Source organism: Symphodus melops (assembly GCF_947650265.1).
Source record: "Symphodus melops genome assembly, chromosome: 8".
NCBI classification, from domain to species: domain Eukaryota; kingdom Metazoa; phylum Chordata; class Actinopteri; order Labriformes; family Labridae; genus Symphodus; species Symphodus melops.
This window is the reverse complement of record NC_136698.1, coordinates 8,890,516-8,911,013: the sequence shown is the minus strand read 5'-3', so window position 1 is coordinate 8,911,013 and position 20,498 is coordinate 8,890,516. Positions and strand designations below refer to the sequence as shown.

Here is a 20,498-nt window from a genome sequence, read left to right as displayed (position 1 = left end):
AGGGCAGATACGCACCTCCATTGCAGTGGGTCTACCTGCTCATTGGCTTCAGTCCAAGATGTTTAAAATCAACTGGCTGAGGCTCTGACTCATGGGCAAAGAAGTGGCTGTGAACGCTGCTTCTCCTGACAGAATCAACGTTGCAGTTCTGCAAAAGGTCACAGCGATAACCACATTTAATTCCAGAAAGTTTTTCCCAATAAAGGTCCCTGATTGCAATCGCTTTGGTATTTTTTTATTATAAAGCAGAAGTATCAGGAAGTTGAATAGCTCCACCTTTTGTGTCATAAAACAGCCTTTATGCTTGTTAAAAAGGGGGGAAATCTTTTTTTTATGTCTATATTTACATTTTCAATGAACTACCTTTTACTTGAGTAGATTTTTAAGCTGGTACTTTTACTCAAATGAAATATTATTAAAGTAACAGTGCTTCTACTTGAGTATAATACTGCAGTATTCTTTGCACCTCTGCTGGCTTGCCTTTTCTTTGTTCCTTTAACTTTTCTTGTTACGATGCAGTCGACCTAAAAAATACCTAAAAAATCCAAAGGTTGAAGAGAATGAAAAAGTAATTTGAGCACTGCTGCCACCTAGTGACTGGAGGCTTTTTTTTTATCCTTCAAGCACGAATAAAGACATTGATACTGAAAGTCTCCCTTGCCTCTCGTGCTCCACCTGAGGGGGGGGCTGTCCCACTATGTGATAAGAACATTAAAACATGGGTTGAGTCTGGCTCATCAAAGTGGAATCTGATTCCCCAAAAGCTGAGTCTGAAATATTCCAATGGCTTCACTTCTCCACGTAAGCACATCAATTATATTGATTTATAATAATTCACTGCTCAAAGCTAAGGCTATCTTTAACTATTTGAGTCTTAATGTTTATTCTTTACCTATTTAAGGATGTGATATTGTTAAATCCCTGAGCCATTTGATCATTACATTATTATAATATTAAGCTAAGTTAAGTTAATTCATTGATTTGTATCACTGTATGAAGGTCTTCTTAACTTTATTTTATATTAAAATTTATAGAATCTGTTTACACAAACTGCAAAGGTTTGTGTGCAGTGATAGTGCAGCAAATGTGATCATATAATATACATATTCCACAAGATAGACCTTGTGTGGTACGTTTGGGATGTGTTGAAAACACATTTTCTTTCTTAAAATTAGATTCTGATTCTGTTAGTATACACTCATTTTAGAGATTTCACTACAGGGCTGCTGTCCTGCTGACATGAGCACTGCGTCTACCTACATGTGGAGACGCCCTGATCAGTTGAGACAGACTGCAGGTGTCTTATAAAAGAATAAGTGCTGCCCATAACAACTGTGTTCCAACTATTTGAGAAATTGACTTTATTGCAGCCTGTCTTCCCACAATGAAACTCTCCTGTCAACACCTGAAGCCAGTCTAAAAAACTATAGCACTATAGATGACACACTGGCGACAGTACAACTAAAGAGAGTCACATATCTGCATTGACTTGACTTCAGACCAATAACAAACAAGGGACATATCCTTTCTGGTTTGTGAAATATATTTCGCAGCAGGTGAAATGTATTTGCAGAAAGTGAAATGTTTAGACAGTTGACCTTCAGGGCCACCATAGAATATTCACCTCATGAATGAAAGTCATTTACTGTTTATCACCATCTGTTGGACATTCTGTGTTATTACTTAGAAAATAAAGTCAACACACTCTGTGAATAACTTTTATTCATGGAGGATCTAGTCTCACCGTTGAGAGAAAATGTCCTGATTCAAAGAATTTTCCTCGAATTGTGTAATTAAGACCAACTCTTAAGTATTTAGGAGGCTTCCTGAATACGGCTGCTGAAGTATGACAGGTTTATATAAGTGGAGGAAAAGAAGAGAAAGACACTGATAGGTACAAAACAGATCAAGGGATGGTTGTATTTGAGACTGCATTGAGGGTGAGAAACATTCATGTCAGCGAAGTGTTGTTGGAACTAAAATGAAAAGGACATACATTTAAGATTGTGCTGTTTCTTTCTATCTCACCCATTGTTGTTAAAACATAAATCAAATAAGTCTTCATGCATTTGACTATATCCAAGTAGGTTTGGATGAGCCCAGAAGTCAAATGTGTTTACTGTACCTAAAGAACACGCTGACAAAGAAGATCAGTATGGTATCAGAATAGTTTTTTTATTCTCTGCAACACGTCATGTTTGTGATTTAAGATTGCTGTTCAGAACAGATGTTTTCAAACTCAAGAAAGTGAAACCTTGCTAATTTAACTCTCCTTCAATAGGCCACAACAGACCTTTAACTGAAAAACTTTGTCTGATGGGAAATTAAGAGTGCAGTCATCACTTTTCACAAAGCACCTGTTCTAGTTTGAACAATAGATCAGAACACCACAAAGGTCTCTCCATTTATGAGTAATCTAACTTGTGTGTAATACCATGTTTTTTTAAGGTCATTGTTTTTGAGACCACTTCCTGTCACATGTTCTCCTTTCAGCAGGCTGACAGTTGTGCTTGTCAGCCATGACTTACTCCGGTGTATACGTTTATGCAGACTCAGGTTTCTTCTGTATACCCTGACAAAGGCCAAAACTCTTTGGAGAAAAGCTTTATATTTCAAAGTGCTGTCAAAGGGGGGGAAACTATTTGTCTTGTTTTTAATGAAAGTTATACAAAGATTACAAAGGGAAACCACAAAGCAGCCAGTCCAATTTGTTCAGGTCTTGTGCATCTACTCTCTGTCAGAGATCTCTGTTTTGGTATTTAGAGTGAGGACGCATCCCATGAGAAAGTATATAGAGTAATTATTGGTTTACGTATCAGACACCAATATAAGACTTCTAGTGAGCATGGTTACTACACTCAGGTTTGGTAATTTTCTTCTGATACACTTTTTCAGATTTTGGTTGAAATTGTCTTTTAACTTTTGTGCTCTGAAAAAGGAACAAAGAAAATCCATCACCTGTAGCAGTTGTAACTTGTACGCCTGTAAAAACTGCGACCAATCTCTGCCACAAGGTTCCAGTTTGATGAATCAGTCACGCCTCCCTGTCTCCCTCGCTCGACTCCTTGCATGCACCAGCCCACACTCAAATTACATTATCAATGACGGAGTATATACTGTGAGTTTGTTGTTGGCCATTGTAAATAGTAAAATAAAGTTAAAGGCAGGGTTGATATTTTTCAATTATAACATCTTGCTTTCTTTGCTTTTAGCAGCTTTTATTTAAGTCTTATGTGGGACCTTAACTTTCCTTCTTATAGTACATGCTTTCATCCACAGGTGCATCTCTTTATTTCCAAGAAATGAAACCACATTTTAAAAAAGAATATGAAACATTTGTATATTCTGAGCAAGAAAAGATAAATGTGCCATGTCTTTGGCAATTACGCTCCATCAGAGGACTTTGTGTACTCGGAGGGGTAATGAGGCTGACGGCAGAATCCGGTGGTGACAGATAAAGCAGGATGTGATAAGTAGTGGGTTTCTGAGGCTGTATCTGAACTTTGCTGAGCTGTAATGGCGATGACTGCCACAGCTGAGTTTGCAGCAGTTAATTACTTAAAGAGTAAATGTCCACACACTGAGCTTAAAGAAAGAGAAATTGCATCCTTCCAGGCATAAGTATAAATCCACAAATAATTCAGCCAGGTAATCCTATGCTTCGAGGCAGTAAGGTACATTTTAAGGCAAGTCTGCTTTGACATCAAAGACCAAACCATTTCTGTATATCAGTTTCTCAAACTCGTTTTCTAGCTGTTGGCGATCCGTCATGTCTTTCTCTGTGGAGCTCCTCAGTGCATCGTCTGCACAGTCAGGATCGTCATCGCTGATGTCTCCTGACATCCTTGAATCCCCCCTTTCATTCTCCATGTCCCCTTCAGTGCCATCCCACTCTCCTCCCAGTTCAGTCATCCCCTCTGTCTCCTCTTGGACAGTCTTATCCTCTGATGGCAGCATGGAGAGTGTGAGTTCATGCACCTCCTCCTTTCTGACCTGTATTTCCTGTTTCAGGTCAAATTGACAGAAGAAGACATTAATCCAAACTTCATTAAATCAAACACTACTGTCTTTGGATTTTTTTGGGATTGCTGTTAAAAGTTTAAACGATTAAGTTAAACTTTTACAATCTACAATGATTCAAAAGAAAATAGTTTTAGAAGAAGTTGACATACTGGAGTACAATGAATACTTTCAGGATCGTTAGTCATAACATTTAAATCAATTATTTTAGTTTCATTCATCTCCATTGTCAACTCTATGATGTCAGGTGTTATCAAGTTTAAATATATTGCACATTGGTATCTGTCTTTGTATGGGTTTAATTTTAATCATTTAGATTCTTTTAGGGGATTCTTTCAATATTTTAGGTTTAATAGTTGTTCATTCTTACCTGATTCATCGTTGGATACGATTTGAATTCAATAACAGGTTTCGGCACAGGAGGAAAGATCTTGATTTTGATTCTAGGCATAGAATGAATTAATAAATATTTTATTGTCATGTCAGGTAATTTACATGACCCATCCCACATGGAATTATTTGGACACATTGGCTGAGAGTCAATCAAATGCTCCAGCATGCCATGTAGCCAAAATGACTATATATTACTATATTACTATATATAGACTATATATATATATATATATATAATATATATCAATATCAATTTAATGAATAGTGGAAGCGTTACATACCTCTTCAAAATAAAGGCGCACATTGTTGGGAATAAAAAGAACAACAACAGCAAGCCGAGACTCCACCACACTGATTTCAGGGGACAAAAAGGATAATATGGAAACTTGTTAGCACACACATATAGAAAAAAAAACAATCCATTGAATGTAGTTAAGTTATGTCACAATGCTTTTGATGTCTTGTGTAAAGCACAAATTGCCTTGTTGTTGAAATGTGCTGTATAAATAAACTTCCCTTGCCTTGCCTAAATTAAATGAAAATATTGTTTTTACTATGATACCATTAAAAGTCTTTTCTGGCAGTGTGTTTATAGTGACAGTAGCTTTAGGTCCTTCTCCCCCTCGTGTCACTCCAGCCAGGCTGATGATGTACTTGGTTGCAGGGGTCAAGTTTTCCAGACGGTATTTTAATAATGAGTCAGAGATGTTGTAGCACTCTGGTGAAGTGAGAAGAGAGAGACTTAACATAAATGTGCCATTCACTGGACTTTAAATGTGTTTTTTTTTACATGCACTCTATATGTAGATTTATACTGTAAGAGTTTTTGTCATTGTTAAAAACTACTGAGGAGTTAATGTGACTTCCCACCTTTGAGTTGATCCTGAGAGCTGATTTTCTCCCTGCAGAGGCTGTAGTGTGTGAGGAAACCTTGCTGCTCCTCAGAGGGAATCCCTTGCCATGACATGTTCACAGAGCAGTGTGTTTCACCAAAAGCACTGAACTCCTGCGGTGCTGTGAGAGGAGCTGGAGAAAAAAAATATCACAAAAAAACACATTACTGTCTTTTGACTATATTTGCAAAATAAATCATGCCATTCAATGACTGATTACATTTTTGGATAGCAGTATTTAAAGTATGCATTGCTGAATCAATGTCAAGCTCCATTCCATCCAGTGAGATGATCACTTTTCATTGAAATCCATAGATGGCACCTGTAGGAGCATCTCCTACATAAAACATGTATTACAGTAAATATACTTTCTCTGTTCATGTATCTCTTTGTAGTCAAAAGAAAAAAAACATCTATGGCAACTTATGTGGTTGATGTTGAGATTTGTCTGTATTAACCGAAGAAATTACCAGACAGATGTTGCTATCCGTAGAGCTACATAGCTAGCATCTAATGAGAAGTTCAGTATTGAACACCTGACTTTAATCACTACTCTGTATCTGAGAGACACTTACCCTCCTCTTTTTTATAGAAGAGACACATTTTAACTGTCCGTGGTTTCCCATCATCACATATGTGTTCATAGTAAAGGTAGCGAACAAAGTCCTTCAGCTCTGTAACATAAACGGGGAGAGAGTCAATTGTTTTAATACAAGTTTGTCACATTTAAGGAAAAGAAAGGGTTAATGACAAACAAATCATATACAGCAGAAAAGACTGGAGGCCAACTGATGTGTTGGTTTGGCTTGCAATGTGATCTTTTTGTATTTTCAATAACATTGTTCCTGTAATCAAAAAATAACATGCCCTTCTTTATTCTTTTTTTTTCCGGTTTCTTCTGCTTTCCTGTTAAAGTGATCACATTTTCTGGCCTTGGATCTCCGTTGTGAAGCTCGTACCATTCAAGACAAGTCTTCTTGTTTAAGTTTTTATCCAACAACGTTTCATTGCACGCTGTTAAGAAAAAAAAGAGGCAATTAGCCTTAAAGGTCTGGGTTAAACAATCATACTTGACACTCATGTACACACTTCTACACACCTTTTAAATCTGCTGTGACCTCAGCAGGTAAAGTAACGTCAGCTTGAGGAGAACGCCCTGCTGTATTGCTGGCAGTAACATGGATATTGACAGCAGAGTAAGAGAAGTACATAGTTTGCTTGTTGTTTTTGATGTTATGGATTCTTTTCGCACACGGACATCCACGATAGGACTGCGTGTCATTCAGGCTGTACGTCACTCCTGTGACTGCTGTGGCAGGAGGCATTGGCTGAAGGGCAGACGAGATATTAGTTTAGGAAAAACATGTGAAAGAAAATCTACTAGGCGAGGAAGTAGATCACAAAATCAACTTTGAATGGTACAACACAACTGTATCTGCTGTCTAAAGGATGAGTAAATAGCTGTTTTATTAATAGCCAAAAGGCTTAAGCAAAACAGGTCATAATCACTTTTTGATTGGAAAGATATATGATCTGAGTCACTGGCAAAAATGTGTTCAATTCTTCAAACATTTGTGTACAGCTCTTGATGCATATTTTTATTTATTAAAACAATGAAATCAAGAAAATGTCAGAAATAAGCATACTTGAAGACAGAAGGTAAGAGCCTATAAACTATGCAAACAAATGTAATAGTGCACCATTGTTTTCACTCTTGTTAAAGTTCATCTTTAGCAAAGTGAGGGCGCCTGTTTCTTTCTGTTTTTCATTGGTGTCACTGTCAGATCTTGAAGAAGTACAGTGTAGTATCAGAACAAGTCTCTAACTATAATGAGTGGAAATAAAGACAATTTAGACAGCAGCTGTGAAGAAACATTTGTTCCCATAGCAACGTTGTCCTCTCTGACAATATGAATATGTTTCAGATTGTTGGATTATGTTTATTGAAACATTTTTCTTTTGCTTTTAAATGTCAGCTCCTCTAACTTAAAAATTCATAAAAATGAAGGAAACATTGAGATCATCCTCTCTTGCAAATTGGACTTCATATAAAGGTCATCATCATCTTTATAAACAGACACAGGAATCCAGTAGAGAAACACATCAAAACAAAACCAAGGTGAAAACAAACAAACACCACCATTATTATAAAGGATCACTATGCCAGTGTCTCCATAGTTATGACTGTTATCTCACAAAACTATAGCCGCTTTCACATGTTCCTTCCTGACAATATCTAGATCATTTCAGGGGGACTGTTCTGGATATTCTCTTGACCTGGCTGTTCACAATTGCACCTCACAGCTGGAGACTTTCCCTGTCAGACGAGAGGGGGAGCTGAATTCTCTTGAGAATATCCTGCTGCGTTCTCAAATCAGCTCTCTTGAACTTGCTGTGGAAAATATAATAGAGGAAGTCCGAGCAAACAATTTGACTCTTAGCGTTCACACAAACAGTGTATGTGAAAGCCCTAAATGACTGTGAGCCATCAGCAGCATTATAATGGACTTTTTAAAATTCTTCAGTCGCCAGATAAATTACACCAAGTTTCTCAGGAAAGCCTGGAAAGTCTTAACTCCTGCTTTGAAAGAATAGTACAATGGCCCATCAAGGTTTATTATAGTTTTTTTGGGTTTTTTTTCAGTCTTTTCCTCACAGAATCACTGTTAGCGACTTAAAACCTTTGTTAGCGGGGCTTTTTATGCCTGGCCCACAGAGAGTCAGAAGAAAGAGGAGTGCAATTTGCATGAAAGATAATGTTTTGACTGAACATAGAGAGAAGTTTCAGCTTCCCCAGACTTCATGACTAATCGCTTTAATTAATTTCTAAACTCAATAGCAACTTCTTATAGGTAATTTAAATGTTTTTACATGAATTAAAATTAGTGTATGGTTGTTGAAAACATTTAAGATTAAGTGTAATACAAGTTGTAATAAAAGATCATTTGTATGCATGATTCTTTGATTGTACGTTACATACTCTTATGTGAATGGTTATAGAGCACAGCACAAAGCCAACACCTTTAAACAGATTACCCATGTTTTCATGTTTTTCCCCCCACAGGTTTACCTTCCAAAACAGAGTCACCTTTCGAGTGCCATTCACAAGTGCTGTTGTCTTGGTGACGTCAGGTTTTTCTTGAAGTGCTTGAAGGGGGAACGACACACAAAACGTTAGTGAGAGAAATATTAATTGAATGATTGATTGAATGATTTACAACAAAATAATCTCAATCAATCCATCTCATACATTTTTGATTATAGCTTTACTCACTCTTACAGATACATCTGTTGAAATTATGAATATTTAAGTCTATGTTTTGTGATAAATAGTTTACATCTACTATTTCAGACTAGATGTCATTAGACAATTTAGAAAGGATAGAATCAGTTAAAGAGTTCAGCCACAGGGCATTTGAGTCTCTTTTCTTTTTAATTAACACATTGGGGTTTTTTTACATTTTATAAGTATTATGACTTTAACTTGAGGCATAACTTAACTTGGAAATGTTTAAACGCTTACAAGTAGCCTGCAGTGACTTAAATCATAACGAAAATTATTGTAATCAAAATAACGGTTGTTACATCTAAAGTGCAAACAGAGACTTTACCTGCAGGAACGTCCACAACTGGTGACCAGTCGCTCCACAGCGGGTTACGGGCTAGAGTGGACTTTTGTCTGATCTGAACCTGGTAGGCAGAGTTGCTCAACAGACTGACCTGATCTGTTCAGATCAAAGACAAAACTTCGAATTCACATATTTAAAAAATTGCCATTTCCCCCTGTCACCGGATTTTTTTTTGACAATAAAAAATAAAGTGTAAAAGCCTAAAGCCTTTCCCTCTATTTTGGCCTACGAATGTAGAGAATTAGCATGGGGAATTAGTCTTAAAATGAATTGTATTCTTTTATAATTGGTTATCAGATAATGTAAGAGTTAAAACAAAGCCTGATATTAGTTACAACTCTGTAGATCCTCTAAAGTAAAAACAAAACTCACCTTAATATGAACACTGCATTCAAAATCATTTGTATTAGGAATATGCATTACATAAAACTACTCACACATTGAAGTCCCTGCATTGGTTTTTGTTGAATTCAGTGTCTAAGAGCAAAATGGATGAAAAGTATAATATTTCATTAAATGTAGAAAAACACATTGCGATATATTGAGAAAAAAAAAAGAAAAAAAAGGTCTTACATTCACCCATGAATCATTGGGGTGTCCATGTCGACGGTACCGGACCTCAGCTAAGGCTGCATAGTCCTCTGCTGCTTTCCAACTTAAACTGAGGTTGTCTTTAACCCATAACATCTTAATCTTCTGTGGGGCTTCGTACTTAACTGTGCAGGATAAAGCAGAATATTTCAAGTATGATATTCCTTTAAAGACGTAATAAATCTGTTTTTCTTCGTCTGTAATCATTGTAGTTGTCAATGTATTCTGAGTTGACTTGACGAAACCAGTGAACATCATGTATTGATCGTGGATGTTGTGTTAGTGAAACGACAGAAGCATCACATTCCTACCTATGTCAGCCAGTACAACATAACTCTTCAGTGATGTACAGCTGGAGCTTCCAACATGAGCCTCCAGCCAAATGTACACAGTTTCCAGTTTGATGAGCCGTTCCTCGTGAAACTTAGCTGAGGTGTTCTTCTTTATGCTCTCAATTTTTGTTTCACTATGAATGAATACAATGAGTTCAGTGAAAGACAGAAACTGATAACATCTCAAAAGTCCTTGTCGATCCTTTAAGTTGCTTTACGATTGTTAGTGTTGTTGTAAACCACTGAACACATTGTAATTTGTAATCTCTATTTTTCTGCAGATGTTACCTTCAGATAGTGCCAAGCGAGCTGTTTCCTCTTGATTCTTGCTTTATGCTAAGCTAACTTTTAACATTATTTACAGCCCCAACTAAGTGGTAGCAATCTACTAATCTTACTCCAGGCAATAAAGCTTACGAGCAACATTCATAACAATCACATTTCACTTTAAAACCCTTTACCGTGTATAATCAGAGATATATTTTAAATTGTCTCTTATCAAAGGTCATTCCTGAAATAAAGCATAATATGGACTAAAAGGGTCAGACCAAAAAACAAGGGTTCACATCAGAGTGCCTTACAGCAATACACACTGTAGTGGAAACAATACTCACTTAAGGTAGAAGTCAAATGTCACATCGCTCTCTGTTGTATTCATGCTCCACTCACACATGTACATAGATTTATTGGCACCTCGTCTGAAGCACCTAGGACTGGAAGGAGCTTCACATGGTGACCCTTTGAGAAACACATTTCAATAATATGCCATTTATTTATTTCAGTATGTATTTATATTGAAAGGCTACAACCAACCATTTCTTATTGAACCTCAAGTCTACCAGCAACAGTTGTTTTTATTTATTTATTTAACCTTTATTTATCCAGGAATAGTCCCATTTAGGTTAAAAAACAATAATAATAATAATTTTTCAAGGCATTATTGGCCTGAGTTTGAAGTCTGAATCCACTTGGACACAAAGAAGATTTGATCACATTTTGTTGGTCAAATGTCACTGTGACCTCACATCCCCGCCATACTAATCATCGTACAAACATAAATCCTGGAGGGGATTTTTGTTTTTTTTAAAAATCACAAAAAGGGAGGAACTTATCAGAAAGGTCAAGCCAGTGTAGGAGCCTCATTAATCTTTCTTTAATTTACATAGTTTGTTCATTTTGATGAATTTCATTTGTTTTTACTTTCCTGTGCGCCCCTGGGAGTGAGGGCAACTGTCTATTGGTTGAGCATACAACACTTTGCCATACTGATGGTGTATAAACCGTTATGACTGCAGGCTCAGAATAATAATTCTAATAAATGACATTTGCATTTTAATATTTTTTTCTGCAGAAAGTCTAAATGAGTTATTCTGAGAATACAGCAGAATATTATCAGAATAATTCCCCTTGAGCGAGTGGGATGAGGTGATTTATTTTCTGCAATCAGAGCCCAATTCGTGGACCATGTGCACGCGAATGGTACGAATTCCTTGCACTTAATTAAACTGTTGCATTATGTTTTTTGTTCGCCAGTATGTTATTCTCTGCTCTTTAATTGGTTGATATAAGGATTCTGTTGAACTACACACAGCAATAATATAAAGAAAAATATTATCATTAAGTTGTATAGGGGATTTTGTTGTATTGTCTGCCACTTTCAAGTTGTTGCTTCTACATCTAATCTTGCACCAGGATGTATGGCAGACATCCAGAAATTATCAAGAAATTGTCCAGCCAGCTTGAGGTGACAGATTTTGACTTTATATAATTTCCACTTCTAATTGGAACTACAATATTTACAGTGTAAAAAAAAGTGGAGAACTTACTTGTTTTTTTTGTTCTTCTAAAAAGCTATTTGTTAAACCTTTTAAGTTGTATCAGCACTGTTATTCTGACAACACAATAGGTTTGAGGTTAAGCTCAAGAATTTAAAAACAAACATCTCATTTTTATTAATCCCTAAAAAAAAGTTACCAGCCATCATGTAAAATATCATTCTAGACAAGACTACAGAGGCAGGGACTTTTATAAGGTTTCACAGAGTAAAAGAGAGCGGATGTCTTTTGCTAGTGGAAACCACACGTTACTGATAAGCTAACCAATAGTTAGCGGTGCATGTTTTACTTTGCTGTAATGGAACTGTCACTTTTACTTATCTGATGTGTAATCTACCCTTTGTTTTCATGTGATTGGATAGAGTAGAGCAAAGCAATTTTAGTAGATACAGTATGAGAAGTAAAAATTGGAAAAAGGTCAATGGTTTCATATCAATTTACCTTTGCTGATCATTGTGAGGACTATAAACACAACAGTATATCCATGTAGTGAGAGCCAGCATTTCAAAGTTTCCATCAGGTGAAGTGGAAAGTAGCAAAGGATTGTTCTTCGGCGTGCAAGAGTCCATATATCAACTCGTCTTCATGTAACCCAGCAGTCTTCTCAGAAATGTCAGAAAGGTTTCATATCTCTCAGGTTAGATAGCACTCAACAATGCAGTGAAACCACAGTGTTGATGCAGGGGGAGACAGACACAGCAGTCATTCTGAAAGTGACAACTCTTTGAAGTCTTTCTTTTTTTTCAATTTACCATTTATTTCAATACAACTTTTTTTAGATTGTACTCCAGGCTGACTGACAAAGACATAAACAAAGAAATTATTCAAAGAACAGAAAAAAAAGTAGAGAGGCCTACATCCATGAATTAATTTATAGAGCCCAAATTACTCACATTTTAGTTTGCACATTGCAGGTATTTCATGATTTTGAATTAACCTTCCTTCATATTGTGGATCACTGCTTTTTTAAATCTCTTTTCAAAATGTAACTATGCTATGTATCATATCGACACAATATCATTTACAGCTCATTTGTTGTTTGCGGTCTTTTCTTGTTTGATGTCTGACTTTCTTCACCAGGCGGTGGTTTGAAGCATCAGTTTCTTAGAAAAATGTGACATGCACATGCATTTCTTTCTTATCGTTGAGAACGTTTTAAAACAGGTAGAAAAAACACAGTTTCACTTAAAATAAAGTAATCGCCTTAACACTGGCACTGTAGCTTTTGTACCCAGAAAGTAGTAGTTCAGTGTTTGGCATATTTCCAGTGGTGGATTAAAACATAATCATGTTCTAGTGACTATCTATAAGAGGAGGATGGTTTTTTTAGGATCGAGTCCAGGTAAACTACTGTGACCATGTCAATAATAATAAAGGAAACTGATACCAGAACGCCCGAGGCCAAAGATCAATGATCGACTTTGTAGTTGTTTCATCAGATCTGCGACTGTATTGTTTTGATACTCAGGTGTAGAGAGAAGCAGAGCTGTCAACTGATCAACTGCAGGTGCTGGAAAGGAGGCGCTGGCCGATTGTCCAACCTCGGATACAGGAGGAATAATATGGACTCCACCCTGGCCTTGGCTTAAACCTTAATCGTTGCATGGTTTCTTTTGCTCATTCTGTTTACATGTGTTGTGTGGACTTGCACCAAATGAAGGAGTTTAACCATCTCAGGGTCCTGTTCATGAGTGAGGGTAGGATTGATTGTGAGACTGACAGATGAATTGACTCAGCTCTCGATTTACCGGTTGGTCTTTATTCCAAGCCTCATCTATGGTAATGAGCTATGGGTAGTGACCAAATGAACAAAATCGCAGATACAAGAATCTGAAATGAGCTTCCTCCAGAGGATGGCTGGCCTTAGAGATAGGGTGAGAAGCTTGGACATTCGGGGGTAGCCTAGAGGTTGAAGTAGACCAATTGTTCTTTGTATCGAATGTAGCCAGTAGGTGGTTTGGGCATCTGGTAAAGATGCCTCCTGGATGCCTCGCTTCGGGGGTTTTCCAGGCACACCCAACTGTCATTAGATCTTTATCTACCTTATAAGAGCCAAAAGAAAAGGACAAAGAAAAAGAGATATTGACAGAGTGCACCATTGTTTGGCCCACAAGGCTATTCCTTGAAGTGGGAATCGTTAGTTTGAGTCAAACCCTTGACACTTCGTCATTCCAGATTCTCCTATCCTGATTTTTTATCCACTGTACCAGGCAAAAAACAACAACAACAACAACAACAACCAAAAGCAATCAACCTTGAGAGCAAAATAAAAAGGTAAAGCTTTGTTACTGTTGAAACATCCACCATCTACAGATTAAACAATATTTCTTTAAATGAATTATCAAGGTTTTTGTCTTAGCATTTTAGACTCCTTAACAAAGGATCAAGGAGGCCAAGGTTTGGATAGTTTATGGTTTTGCTTTCCCTTGCTAAAATTAACACAGACAAGCTCTATGACAGGAATGAGAAGCACCTTGAGGGAAGTGGTGGAGGACTGTGAAACTGAATTGTTTGAAACGGACAGATATCCTTCTCCTTCCTCATGTTATGGTCTTTATTCCAGCAACTCCTCCTCATCTTACATCCTCATTCTTTCCATTGTTTCCCATTTATAGTTTCAAAATAAAAAAAATCATTTTCAATTTGACATCATTGGGAATAGTTTACAAAAAGAACAACGCTGTTGAAGTTAAGGTTATATGTTTATTAAACAGGCCTGTTCTTGTTTTTTTTATTGTCATGTTGGTAAATATTATGGCATACAGGAATGCAGCCTGGTGTGACTGATGTAAGCACTATCTGCATTACCTTGGTACACGGATTAACTTAATTTTATTTTTAACATTAAAGAAAACAGCAAGAAATGTTTTCATTCCTGTATTTTCACTGCAGTTGGCTATAGAAGGTGTGTTTGTGGTGGTTTAAACTGAAGACGGGTCATTTTTCTGTCTAAGTTCAGCCAACTTAACAATAGTGATGACATTTCCTAAAATGTTATTCAAATGTTGTTTTGAAGAACTGAAGCCTCTTTAAATCTTGGACTGGGAAAAAATCTGGTGCCTACCATCTGATCACTAATAAGATCAAGGAAGTAGGTTAGCCCATATTTTTTTAGAAGTTAAAAGTATCCAAAGCTTTAAAAAAAAAAATCTTGATTATTATTTCAAGAAGACTTAAATCCTGTTACATATCCTCACTCCTGCAGGACTAGACTATCTAACCATTTTGTAGGCAACACTTATTTGCACACGTATCGACTCACAATTGTTGACATTCGGAGCACTAAGCACACAGACTGACGCAGGCCTACGTTATCCTTTTCAAAGACCTGTGGAGTGGCAGAAAACAGTATAGGCCTTCTTCACCTGCAAACACGAAACAACGGTGCCTCACAGTGGCCACACACTGTCTGCACAGAGGAAGGAAGTGAAGCAAACTAAGGGAGAGGTCTGCGCCGTCTGTGTTCAGTGAAGAAGCCGAGGCTGGGGGATGTCTTCCGTCCTTAACTCAACAAGAGGCCGTTTCCACACCTGTAAATAAAAAATGAACAGGCCACTGAGCCATTGACCTTCTCGTTACATTCCTGAAAATGCCCCATGCATGTTGCTTTGAGCTAGAAGATGGCGGAGTCAGATGGCGGGGATTTTGCTTCGCAGTATCCACAGAACAGGTGAGTGAGGCGGCGTAAGGATGTAACATGTGTCGATGTGTGACAGGTGACTCCGTGTCGCTGTGCTGCAGACGTCCACGTCTACGGCCCTTCATTAGAGCAGCCTGACCCGGGCCGGAGCATGCTGGGGTCGCTTATTAAATTCAGGAAACACCGTGGAGCTGTCCAGGCCTACAGGCATCCACACACCGCCTGTGCCTGTTGTTTTTATCCTGACCAGCAGAAATAAAGTAACTGTGTCCGAAGACAGTAGGCTACTGCAAAAACTTGATAATATTTTTGATGCAATTAACGCAGGACTACCTTTACAAGAACAACAAATACATAGGAGTATACATAGTACAGTAAAACACATAGGAGTCAATTATACTGTAACACTATTTTAAACTCTGTGTGAAATGATCTTACAGTAGGCCTTTAACATCGTGGTCAAAGTCTAGTCTACTGTCTAGACTGTCATATTGGAAACAGATCATTCTTAATGCAGATTGATTTTAAATGAATTGGGAACCTTAAAAAACGAACAAAAAATAAACATTGGCTGTGTGTTTTGATATTGCATTGTTGAATTTTAGGAGCTAGAGCCTAAGTGCAGTAGATCTGAAATCCATTTCTATTAAATGGCCTACCATATTTCTAAATTTAGTTTTTATTTGAACATAAAATAGGATCACTTTTGAAGTGTTCTTTGTTTTTTTGTTGTAATCTGAACACAGCCTGAGTGTTTCAAAGCCATTTTTAAACTGCAAAGATACAAATAATAACTATTATGACACTTGTCACAAGTATTAGTATTTTACTGTTTTGTTTTGTGTTTAGTTATTTTTACTTTTACTCATTGCTATCTTTTCTCTCTCTAAAATGTTCAATAATGCAAAGACCCTGAATGGTACAATTTCCTCCTTGTGGCCAACTTGATTAAATGTCAGTTAATGTATTTCTGTTAATATCAGTGTCTATTAACACAAGACTACAGAAACTGGCTATTTTGGTATAATAGCTTCATGCGGTACACTTAATATTAGCAAAACAACCGCAAACAAATCTACAAGTTCAGTTGAGAATGTCATCACTGTCTGGAAATATGGGAGGTTTTTTTTCTTTGTGAAAAAATTGTAGGATGCCTTGATTCACCCATTGTGACCAGGCCCTTTTTTTCTTCCCAGTATGGCTAACAAGAATAGCACCCTGCGCTGTACATTCTCGGCCCCAAGCCACAGTGCCACCCTCCTCCAGGGCTTGTCGTTTTTGCGGTCTCGGGGCCAACTCCTTGACGTCGTGCTTGCCATCAACGAGGAGCGCTTCCAGGTTCACAAAGCCGTGCTGGCCTCCTGTAGTGATTACTTCAGGTTAGTCTAAATCACAAGCTGCCTCTATGCACATTTATATTTGAAGTTGGAGGCACTTATCCAATGCTTTTAGACTCAGCAATTTTCACTAAGTGCTCTGTTAAAGCAAGCTGGAGTTCATAGGTTACTTTACTTAGCTACGAGAGCGACACAGTGAAGAGAGGGGGAAGGTAAAAGAGGACACTAATAATTATAATCTTAAATCACTTACCCTTGAATTTTTTTTTTGTCTATGAACAGCTACAAATGCAATTATATAAAGTCAGGAAATTTCAACATCCTGAATTACTAAGCACACACTAGGAGAATGCACAACTGATTGATTTAAATTGTAGCTGTACATAATGTGTGTGCTGCAATAAGTCAAATCCATTAAATTTTTTATAAGCACATCTCGAAAGGTTGGAAGTAAAATGATGTCAAATCATTTATTGACTCTTGTGTTTCAGAGCAATGTTTACCGGAGGCATGAGGGAGTCAAGTCAAGATACCATTGAGCTGAAGGGTCTGTCTGCCCGTGGGCTGAAGCATATCATTGACTTTGCCTACAGTTCAGAGGTCACATTGGACCTCGACTGTATTCAGGATGTCCTTGGTGCAGCCGTGTTTCTCCAGATGGTGCCAGTCGTGGAGCTCTGTGAGGAGTTCCTCAAGTCGGCGATGAGCGTGGAGACCTGCTTGCACATCGGTCAGATGGCCACCACCTTCAGCCTGTCTTCCCTCAAAGAATCGGTGGATGCCTTCACCTTCCGACACTTCCTCCAAATTGCAGAGGAGGAGGACTTTTTGCACATTCCTATGGAGCGCCTTGTCTTCTTCCTGCAAAGCAACAAACTGAAAAACTGTAGCGAGATTGACCTCTTTCATGCTGCCATCAGGTGGCTCAAGTACGACGAGTCACGTCGGGCTCAAGCCAGCAGCGTCCTCTGCCACGTGCGCTTCCCCCTCATGCGCTCCTCAGAGCTGGTGGACAGTGTTCAAACTGTGGACATCATGGTGGAGGACGTGCTTTGTCGCCAGTTTCTCCTCGAGGCCTTCAATTATCAAATTCTTCCCTTCCGACAGCACGAGATGCAATCTTCTCGTACACTCATTCGCTCCGACGTCATGTCACTCATTACTTTTGGTGGGACGCCGTACACTGACAATGACCGAACAGTGAGCAGCAAGGTGTACCACCTCCCCGACATCGCCTCCCGACAGTTCAAAGAGCTTACAGAAATGGAGGCGGGCTGCAGCCACGCTTGTGTCTCAGTGCTTGATAACTTTGTGTATATTGTGGGTGGACAGCACTTGCAGTATCGCAGTGGTGAGGGTGCAGTTGACAGCTGCTACCGCTACGACACACATCTCAGCCAATGGCTGCGTATCCAACCCCTGCAGGAGGCCCGGATCCAGTTTCAGCTCCATGTTCTTAATGGACAGCTGTATGCCACTGGGGGGCGCAATCGGTCTGGCAGTCTGTCATCTGTGGAGTGTTACTGTCCAAAGAAAAATCTGTGGACTTATGTGGAGCCATTAAAACGTAGGATTTGGGGTCATGCAGGGACACCATGTGGAGGAAAACTGTATATATCAGGGGGTTATGGGGTCTCACTGGAAGACAAGAAAACACTCCACCGCTACGACCCAGTTTCAGACCAGTGGGACTTCAGGGCTCCTATGAATGAGCCCAGAGTGTTGCATGCCATGATCAGCACCGGAGGTCGGGTGTATGCTCTGGGCGGTCGCATGGACCACGTGGACCGTTGTTTTGACGTGCTAGCAGTCGAGTATTACATTCCAGAAAATGACCAGTGGACCACCGTCAGTCCAATGAGAGCTGGGCAGTCTGAGGCGGGCTGCTGTTTACTGGACAATAAGATCTACATCGTAGGGGGCTACAACTGGCATCTAAACAACGTAACAAGCATTGTGCAGGTGTACAACACAGACACAGATGAGTGGGAGAGGGATTTGCACTTCCCAGAATCCTTTGCTGGCATTGCTTGTACACCAATAATAATTCCACAAAACACGACACAACACTGACCATGCGACCTGTGACTGTGAAGATTTGATTCCATGAGCTGTTTCTGCCAACCTCGGGTCAACACAAAGTGTGAATATTTAATGTAAGCTTCTGTATGCGTTAGTATATGTGTGTGTGTGTGTGCCTGCGTGTATGTTTGTGTGTGTGTGTGTGAGTGTGAATGTGTTCATTCATTTGAGGAAATGACTGTAAAAGTAACCAAGCACAATTACCTACCATGGTCTCATTTTAGGCACGGTGTGTCGAACATTTATTCGTTAATAATCTCCAAATGAAGTGTAAAACACAAGCATGAACGACATTTTTAACAGTTTTTAGTCTGAAAAAGTTTGGTATTATCACCAGTAAAGGGCTTACGTTACAGGCAGCACAAGTAATCTTGGAAATGTCCATTGAATCTCCCACTGACGGTCTTGAGTTGTGTTGTGTTGTTAACCAACTCTACCTTCTTTATTGTTAGACATGTTGATTGTACCATTGTAAATGTTTTAGTTTTGTTTGCTTCTTTTTTGTTTAATGTTTCAGACAATCGAGCTGAAGGAAAATCTTTCTCTTTGCGTCTCCTTATTTGGCGTAATTAACAAACCACTTAATCAGTGCATAGTAATGCCTGCACAAATAAACATTTGTTGTACTGTTTAATTTAATGTAAGATTTTCGATGTTGATGGTTTCTTTGTTTATTTTCACTAATTGTGACTGTCTGACTCCAACACTAACTCACTAAGTGTTATCTCAGTCAACGTAACAAATCAGCATGGACCTCTTAAGGCAGCTACATGAACTATTAATGTGGTGGAATGCCATCATGTGCTGCTGTATGTCAAAGAAGTGCTACATCATGCTGTTATTGTTATGGTAGTACAGGCGGTTTTCTATTATCTGTGGAAAATGCTACTTAATTTTTCTGTTTGCAGTGGGGGTTTTTTGCTGCAGTCCTTCACTTTTCAAAGCAGTATTTGTCAGAACATGATTCTGATTTTGTGTGTGCATGGAAAAAAATCGAGCTTTAAGTTCCTAATGTTTCCTTTTAGACACAACCACCTGTGCTGTTGGGGAGTGTCTGTTTTAAAATGTGTCACGTGTATGCCTTAATGTGTGTTTGTATTGTTTTGACTGTACAAGCAAAAGCACATGCTCTCTTGTTGAAGTGCAATATAAAGGATATCCAGTAGTCAAAGGGGAATGTACAAGATCGTGTTGCTTTATGTCCATCCTTTATTAAAGATGTGTCATGTTTTAAAAATACCTCTCGGTTGCTTTCCATGGTTTTATTTTGATATGATGTATATTCACAAGCTAGCTGAAGCACTGATTTGCACTCTAAAAGCTGAACTGTTTGTCACCACAAAAATTCAAAGACAAATGATTAAACCAGTTGCAGTTTAAAGTCAGAAGCTGTTTTTATTTCATTTGGACTGCAATTAGGAATTGTTTTCATTCATTGTTGTTGAATGTTGTGCCAATTGCTTTCTTAAACTAGCCATCCTTTTTTTCCAACCTATAAATTCCTAAAAAGAAGCGGAAAAGGTCCAAAAACCAAGTGTGAATCTTAAAATGGGCTGTAATTTCTCCATTCATCAGTCAAATATTAACATGTCTATTTACTGGTAAATAAAACAGAGCACATAATCACACATTCACAATCCAACAGCTGCAGCAGCTTAATGTTCTTTTTTTACTTGATACACATGTAAACAGAAAATTAAACTGAACTAATAAGCGTCAGTAGTGCCATGTAGGCATCTTTTCAAA

General features: G+C 38.3%; 2 protein-coding genes across 3 annotated transcripts; one reads left to right on the top strand and one right to left on the bottom strand.

Moving 5' to 3' along the window:
* Positions 1-3,500: 3,500 nt before the first annotated feature.
* Positions 3,501-12,285, bottom strand: il12rb1 (interleukin 12 receptor subunit beta 1). The gene is made up of 15 exons (XM_079351083.1): positions 12,135-12,285; positions 10,473-10,596; positions 9,838-9,992; positions 9,509-9,651; positions 9,373-9,412; positions 8,918-9,031; positions 8,377-8,453; positions 6,406-6,634; positions 6,016-6,320; positions 5,882-5,978; positions 5,284-5,439; positions 4,976-5,131; positions 4,695-4,764; positions 4,391-4,463; positions 3,501-4,002 (listed from the first exon to the last, which is right to left on the bottom strand). Exons 1-15 carry the CDS (start codon positions 12,208-12,210, stop codon positions 3,682-3,684), a joined length of 2,136 nt encoding a protein of 711 aa, XP_079207209.1. The 5' UTR covers positions 12,211-12,285; the 3' UTR covers positions 3,501-3,681.
* A 2,685-nt stretch (positions 12,286-14,970) lies between these two features.
* Positions 14,971-19,991, top strand: klhl26 (kelch-like family member 26). 2 transcript variants are annotated; one of them, XM_079349841.1, is made up of 3 exons: positions 14,971-15,363; positions 16,530-16,712; positions 17,162-19,991. In XM_079349841.1, the coding sequence occupies exons 1-3, from the start codon at positions 15,314-15,316 to the stop codon at positions 18,741-18,743; spliced, it is 1,815 nt and encodes a 604-aa protein (XP_079205967.1). In that variant the 5' UTR covers positions 14,971-15,313; the 3' UTR covers positions 18,744-19,991. The 2 variants fall into 2 exon arrangements, with proteins under 2 accessions (XP_079205967.1, XP_079205968.1); XM_079349842.1 differs by lacking the exon at positions 16,530-16,712.
* Positions 19,992-20,498: the final 507 nt, after the last annotated feature.

Excerpts from the sequence above, each read along its gene's own strand:
- il12rb1 (XM_079351083.1), bottom strand. The coding sequence starts at position 12,210 with ATGGAAACTTTGAAATGCTGGCTCTCACTACATGGATATACTGTTGTG. Across the intron at positions 10,597-12,134 it reads CCTCACAATGATCAGCAAAG|GGTCACCATGTGAAGCTCCT; the intron begins GTAAATTGATAT and ends TGTTTCTCAAAG. Across the intron at positions 5,132-5,283 it reads CTCTCAGGATCAACTCAAAG|AGTGCTACAACATCTCTGAC; the intron begins GTGGGAAGTCAC and ends TCACTTCACCAG.
- klhl26 (XM_079349841.1), top strand. The coding sequence starts at position 15,314 with ATGGCGGAGTCAGATGGCGGGGATTTTGCTTCGCAGTATCCACAGAAC. Across the intron at positions 15,364-16,529 it reads TCGCAGTATCCACAGAACAG|TATGGCTAACAAGAATAGCA; the intron begins GTGAGTGAGGCG and ends TTTTCTTCCCAG. Across the intron at positions 16,713-17,161 it reads TCCTGTAGTGATTACTTCAG|AGCAATGTTTACCGGAGGCA; the intron begins GTTAGTCTAAAT and ends CTTGTGTTTCAG.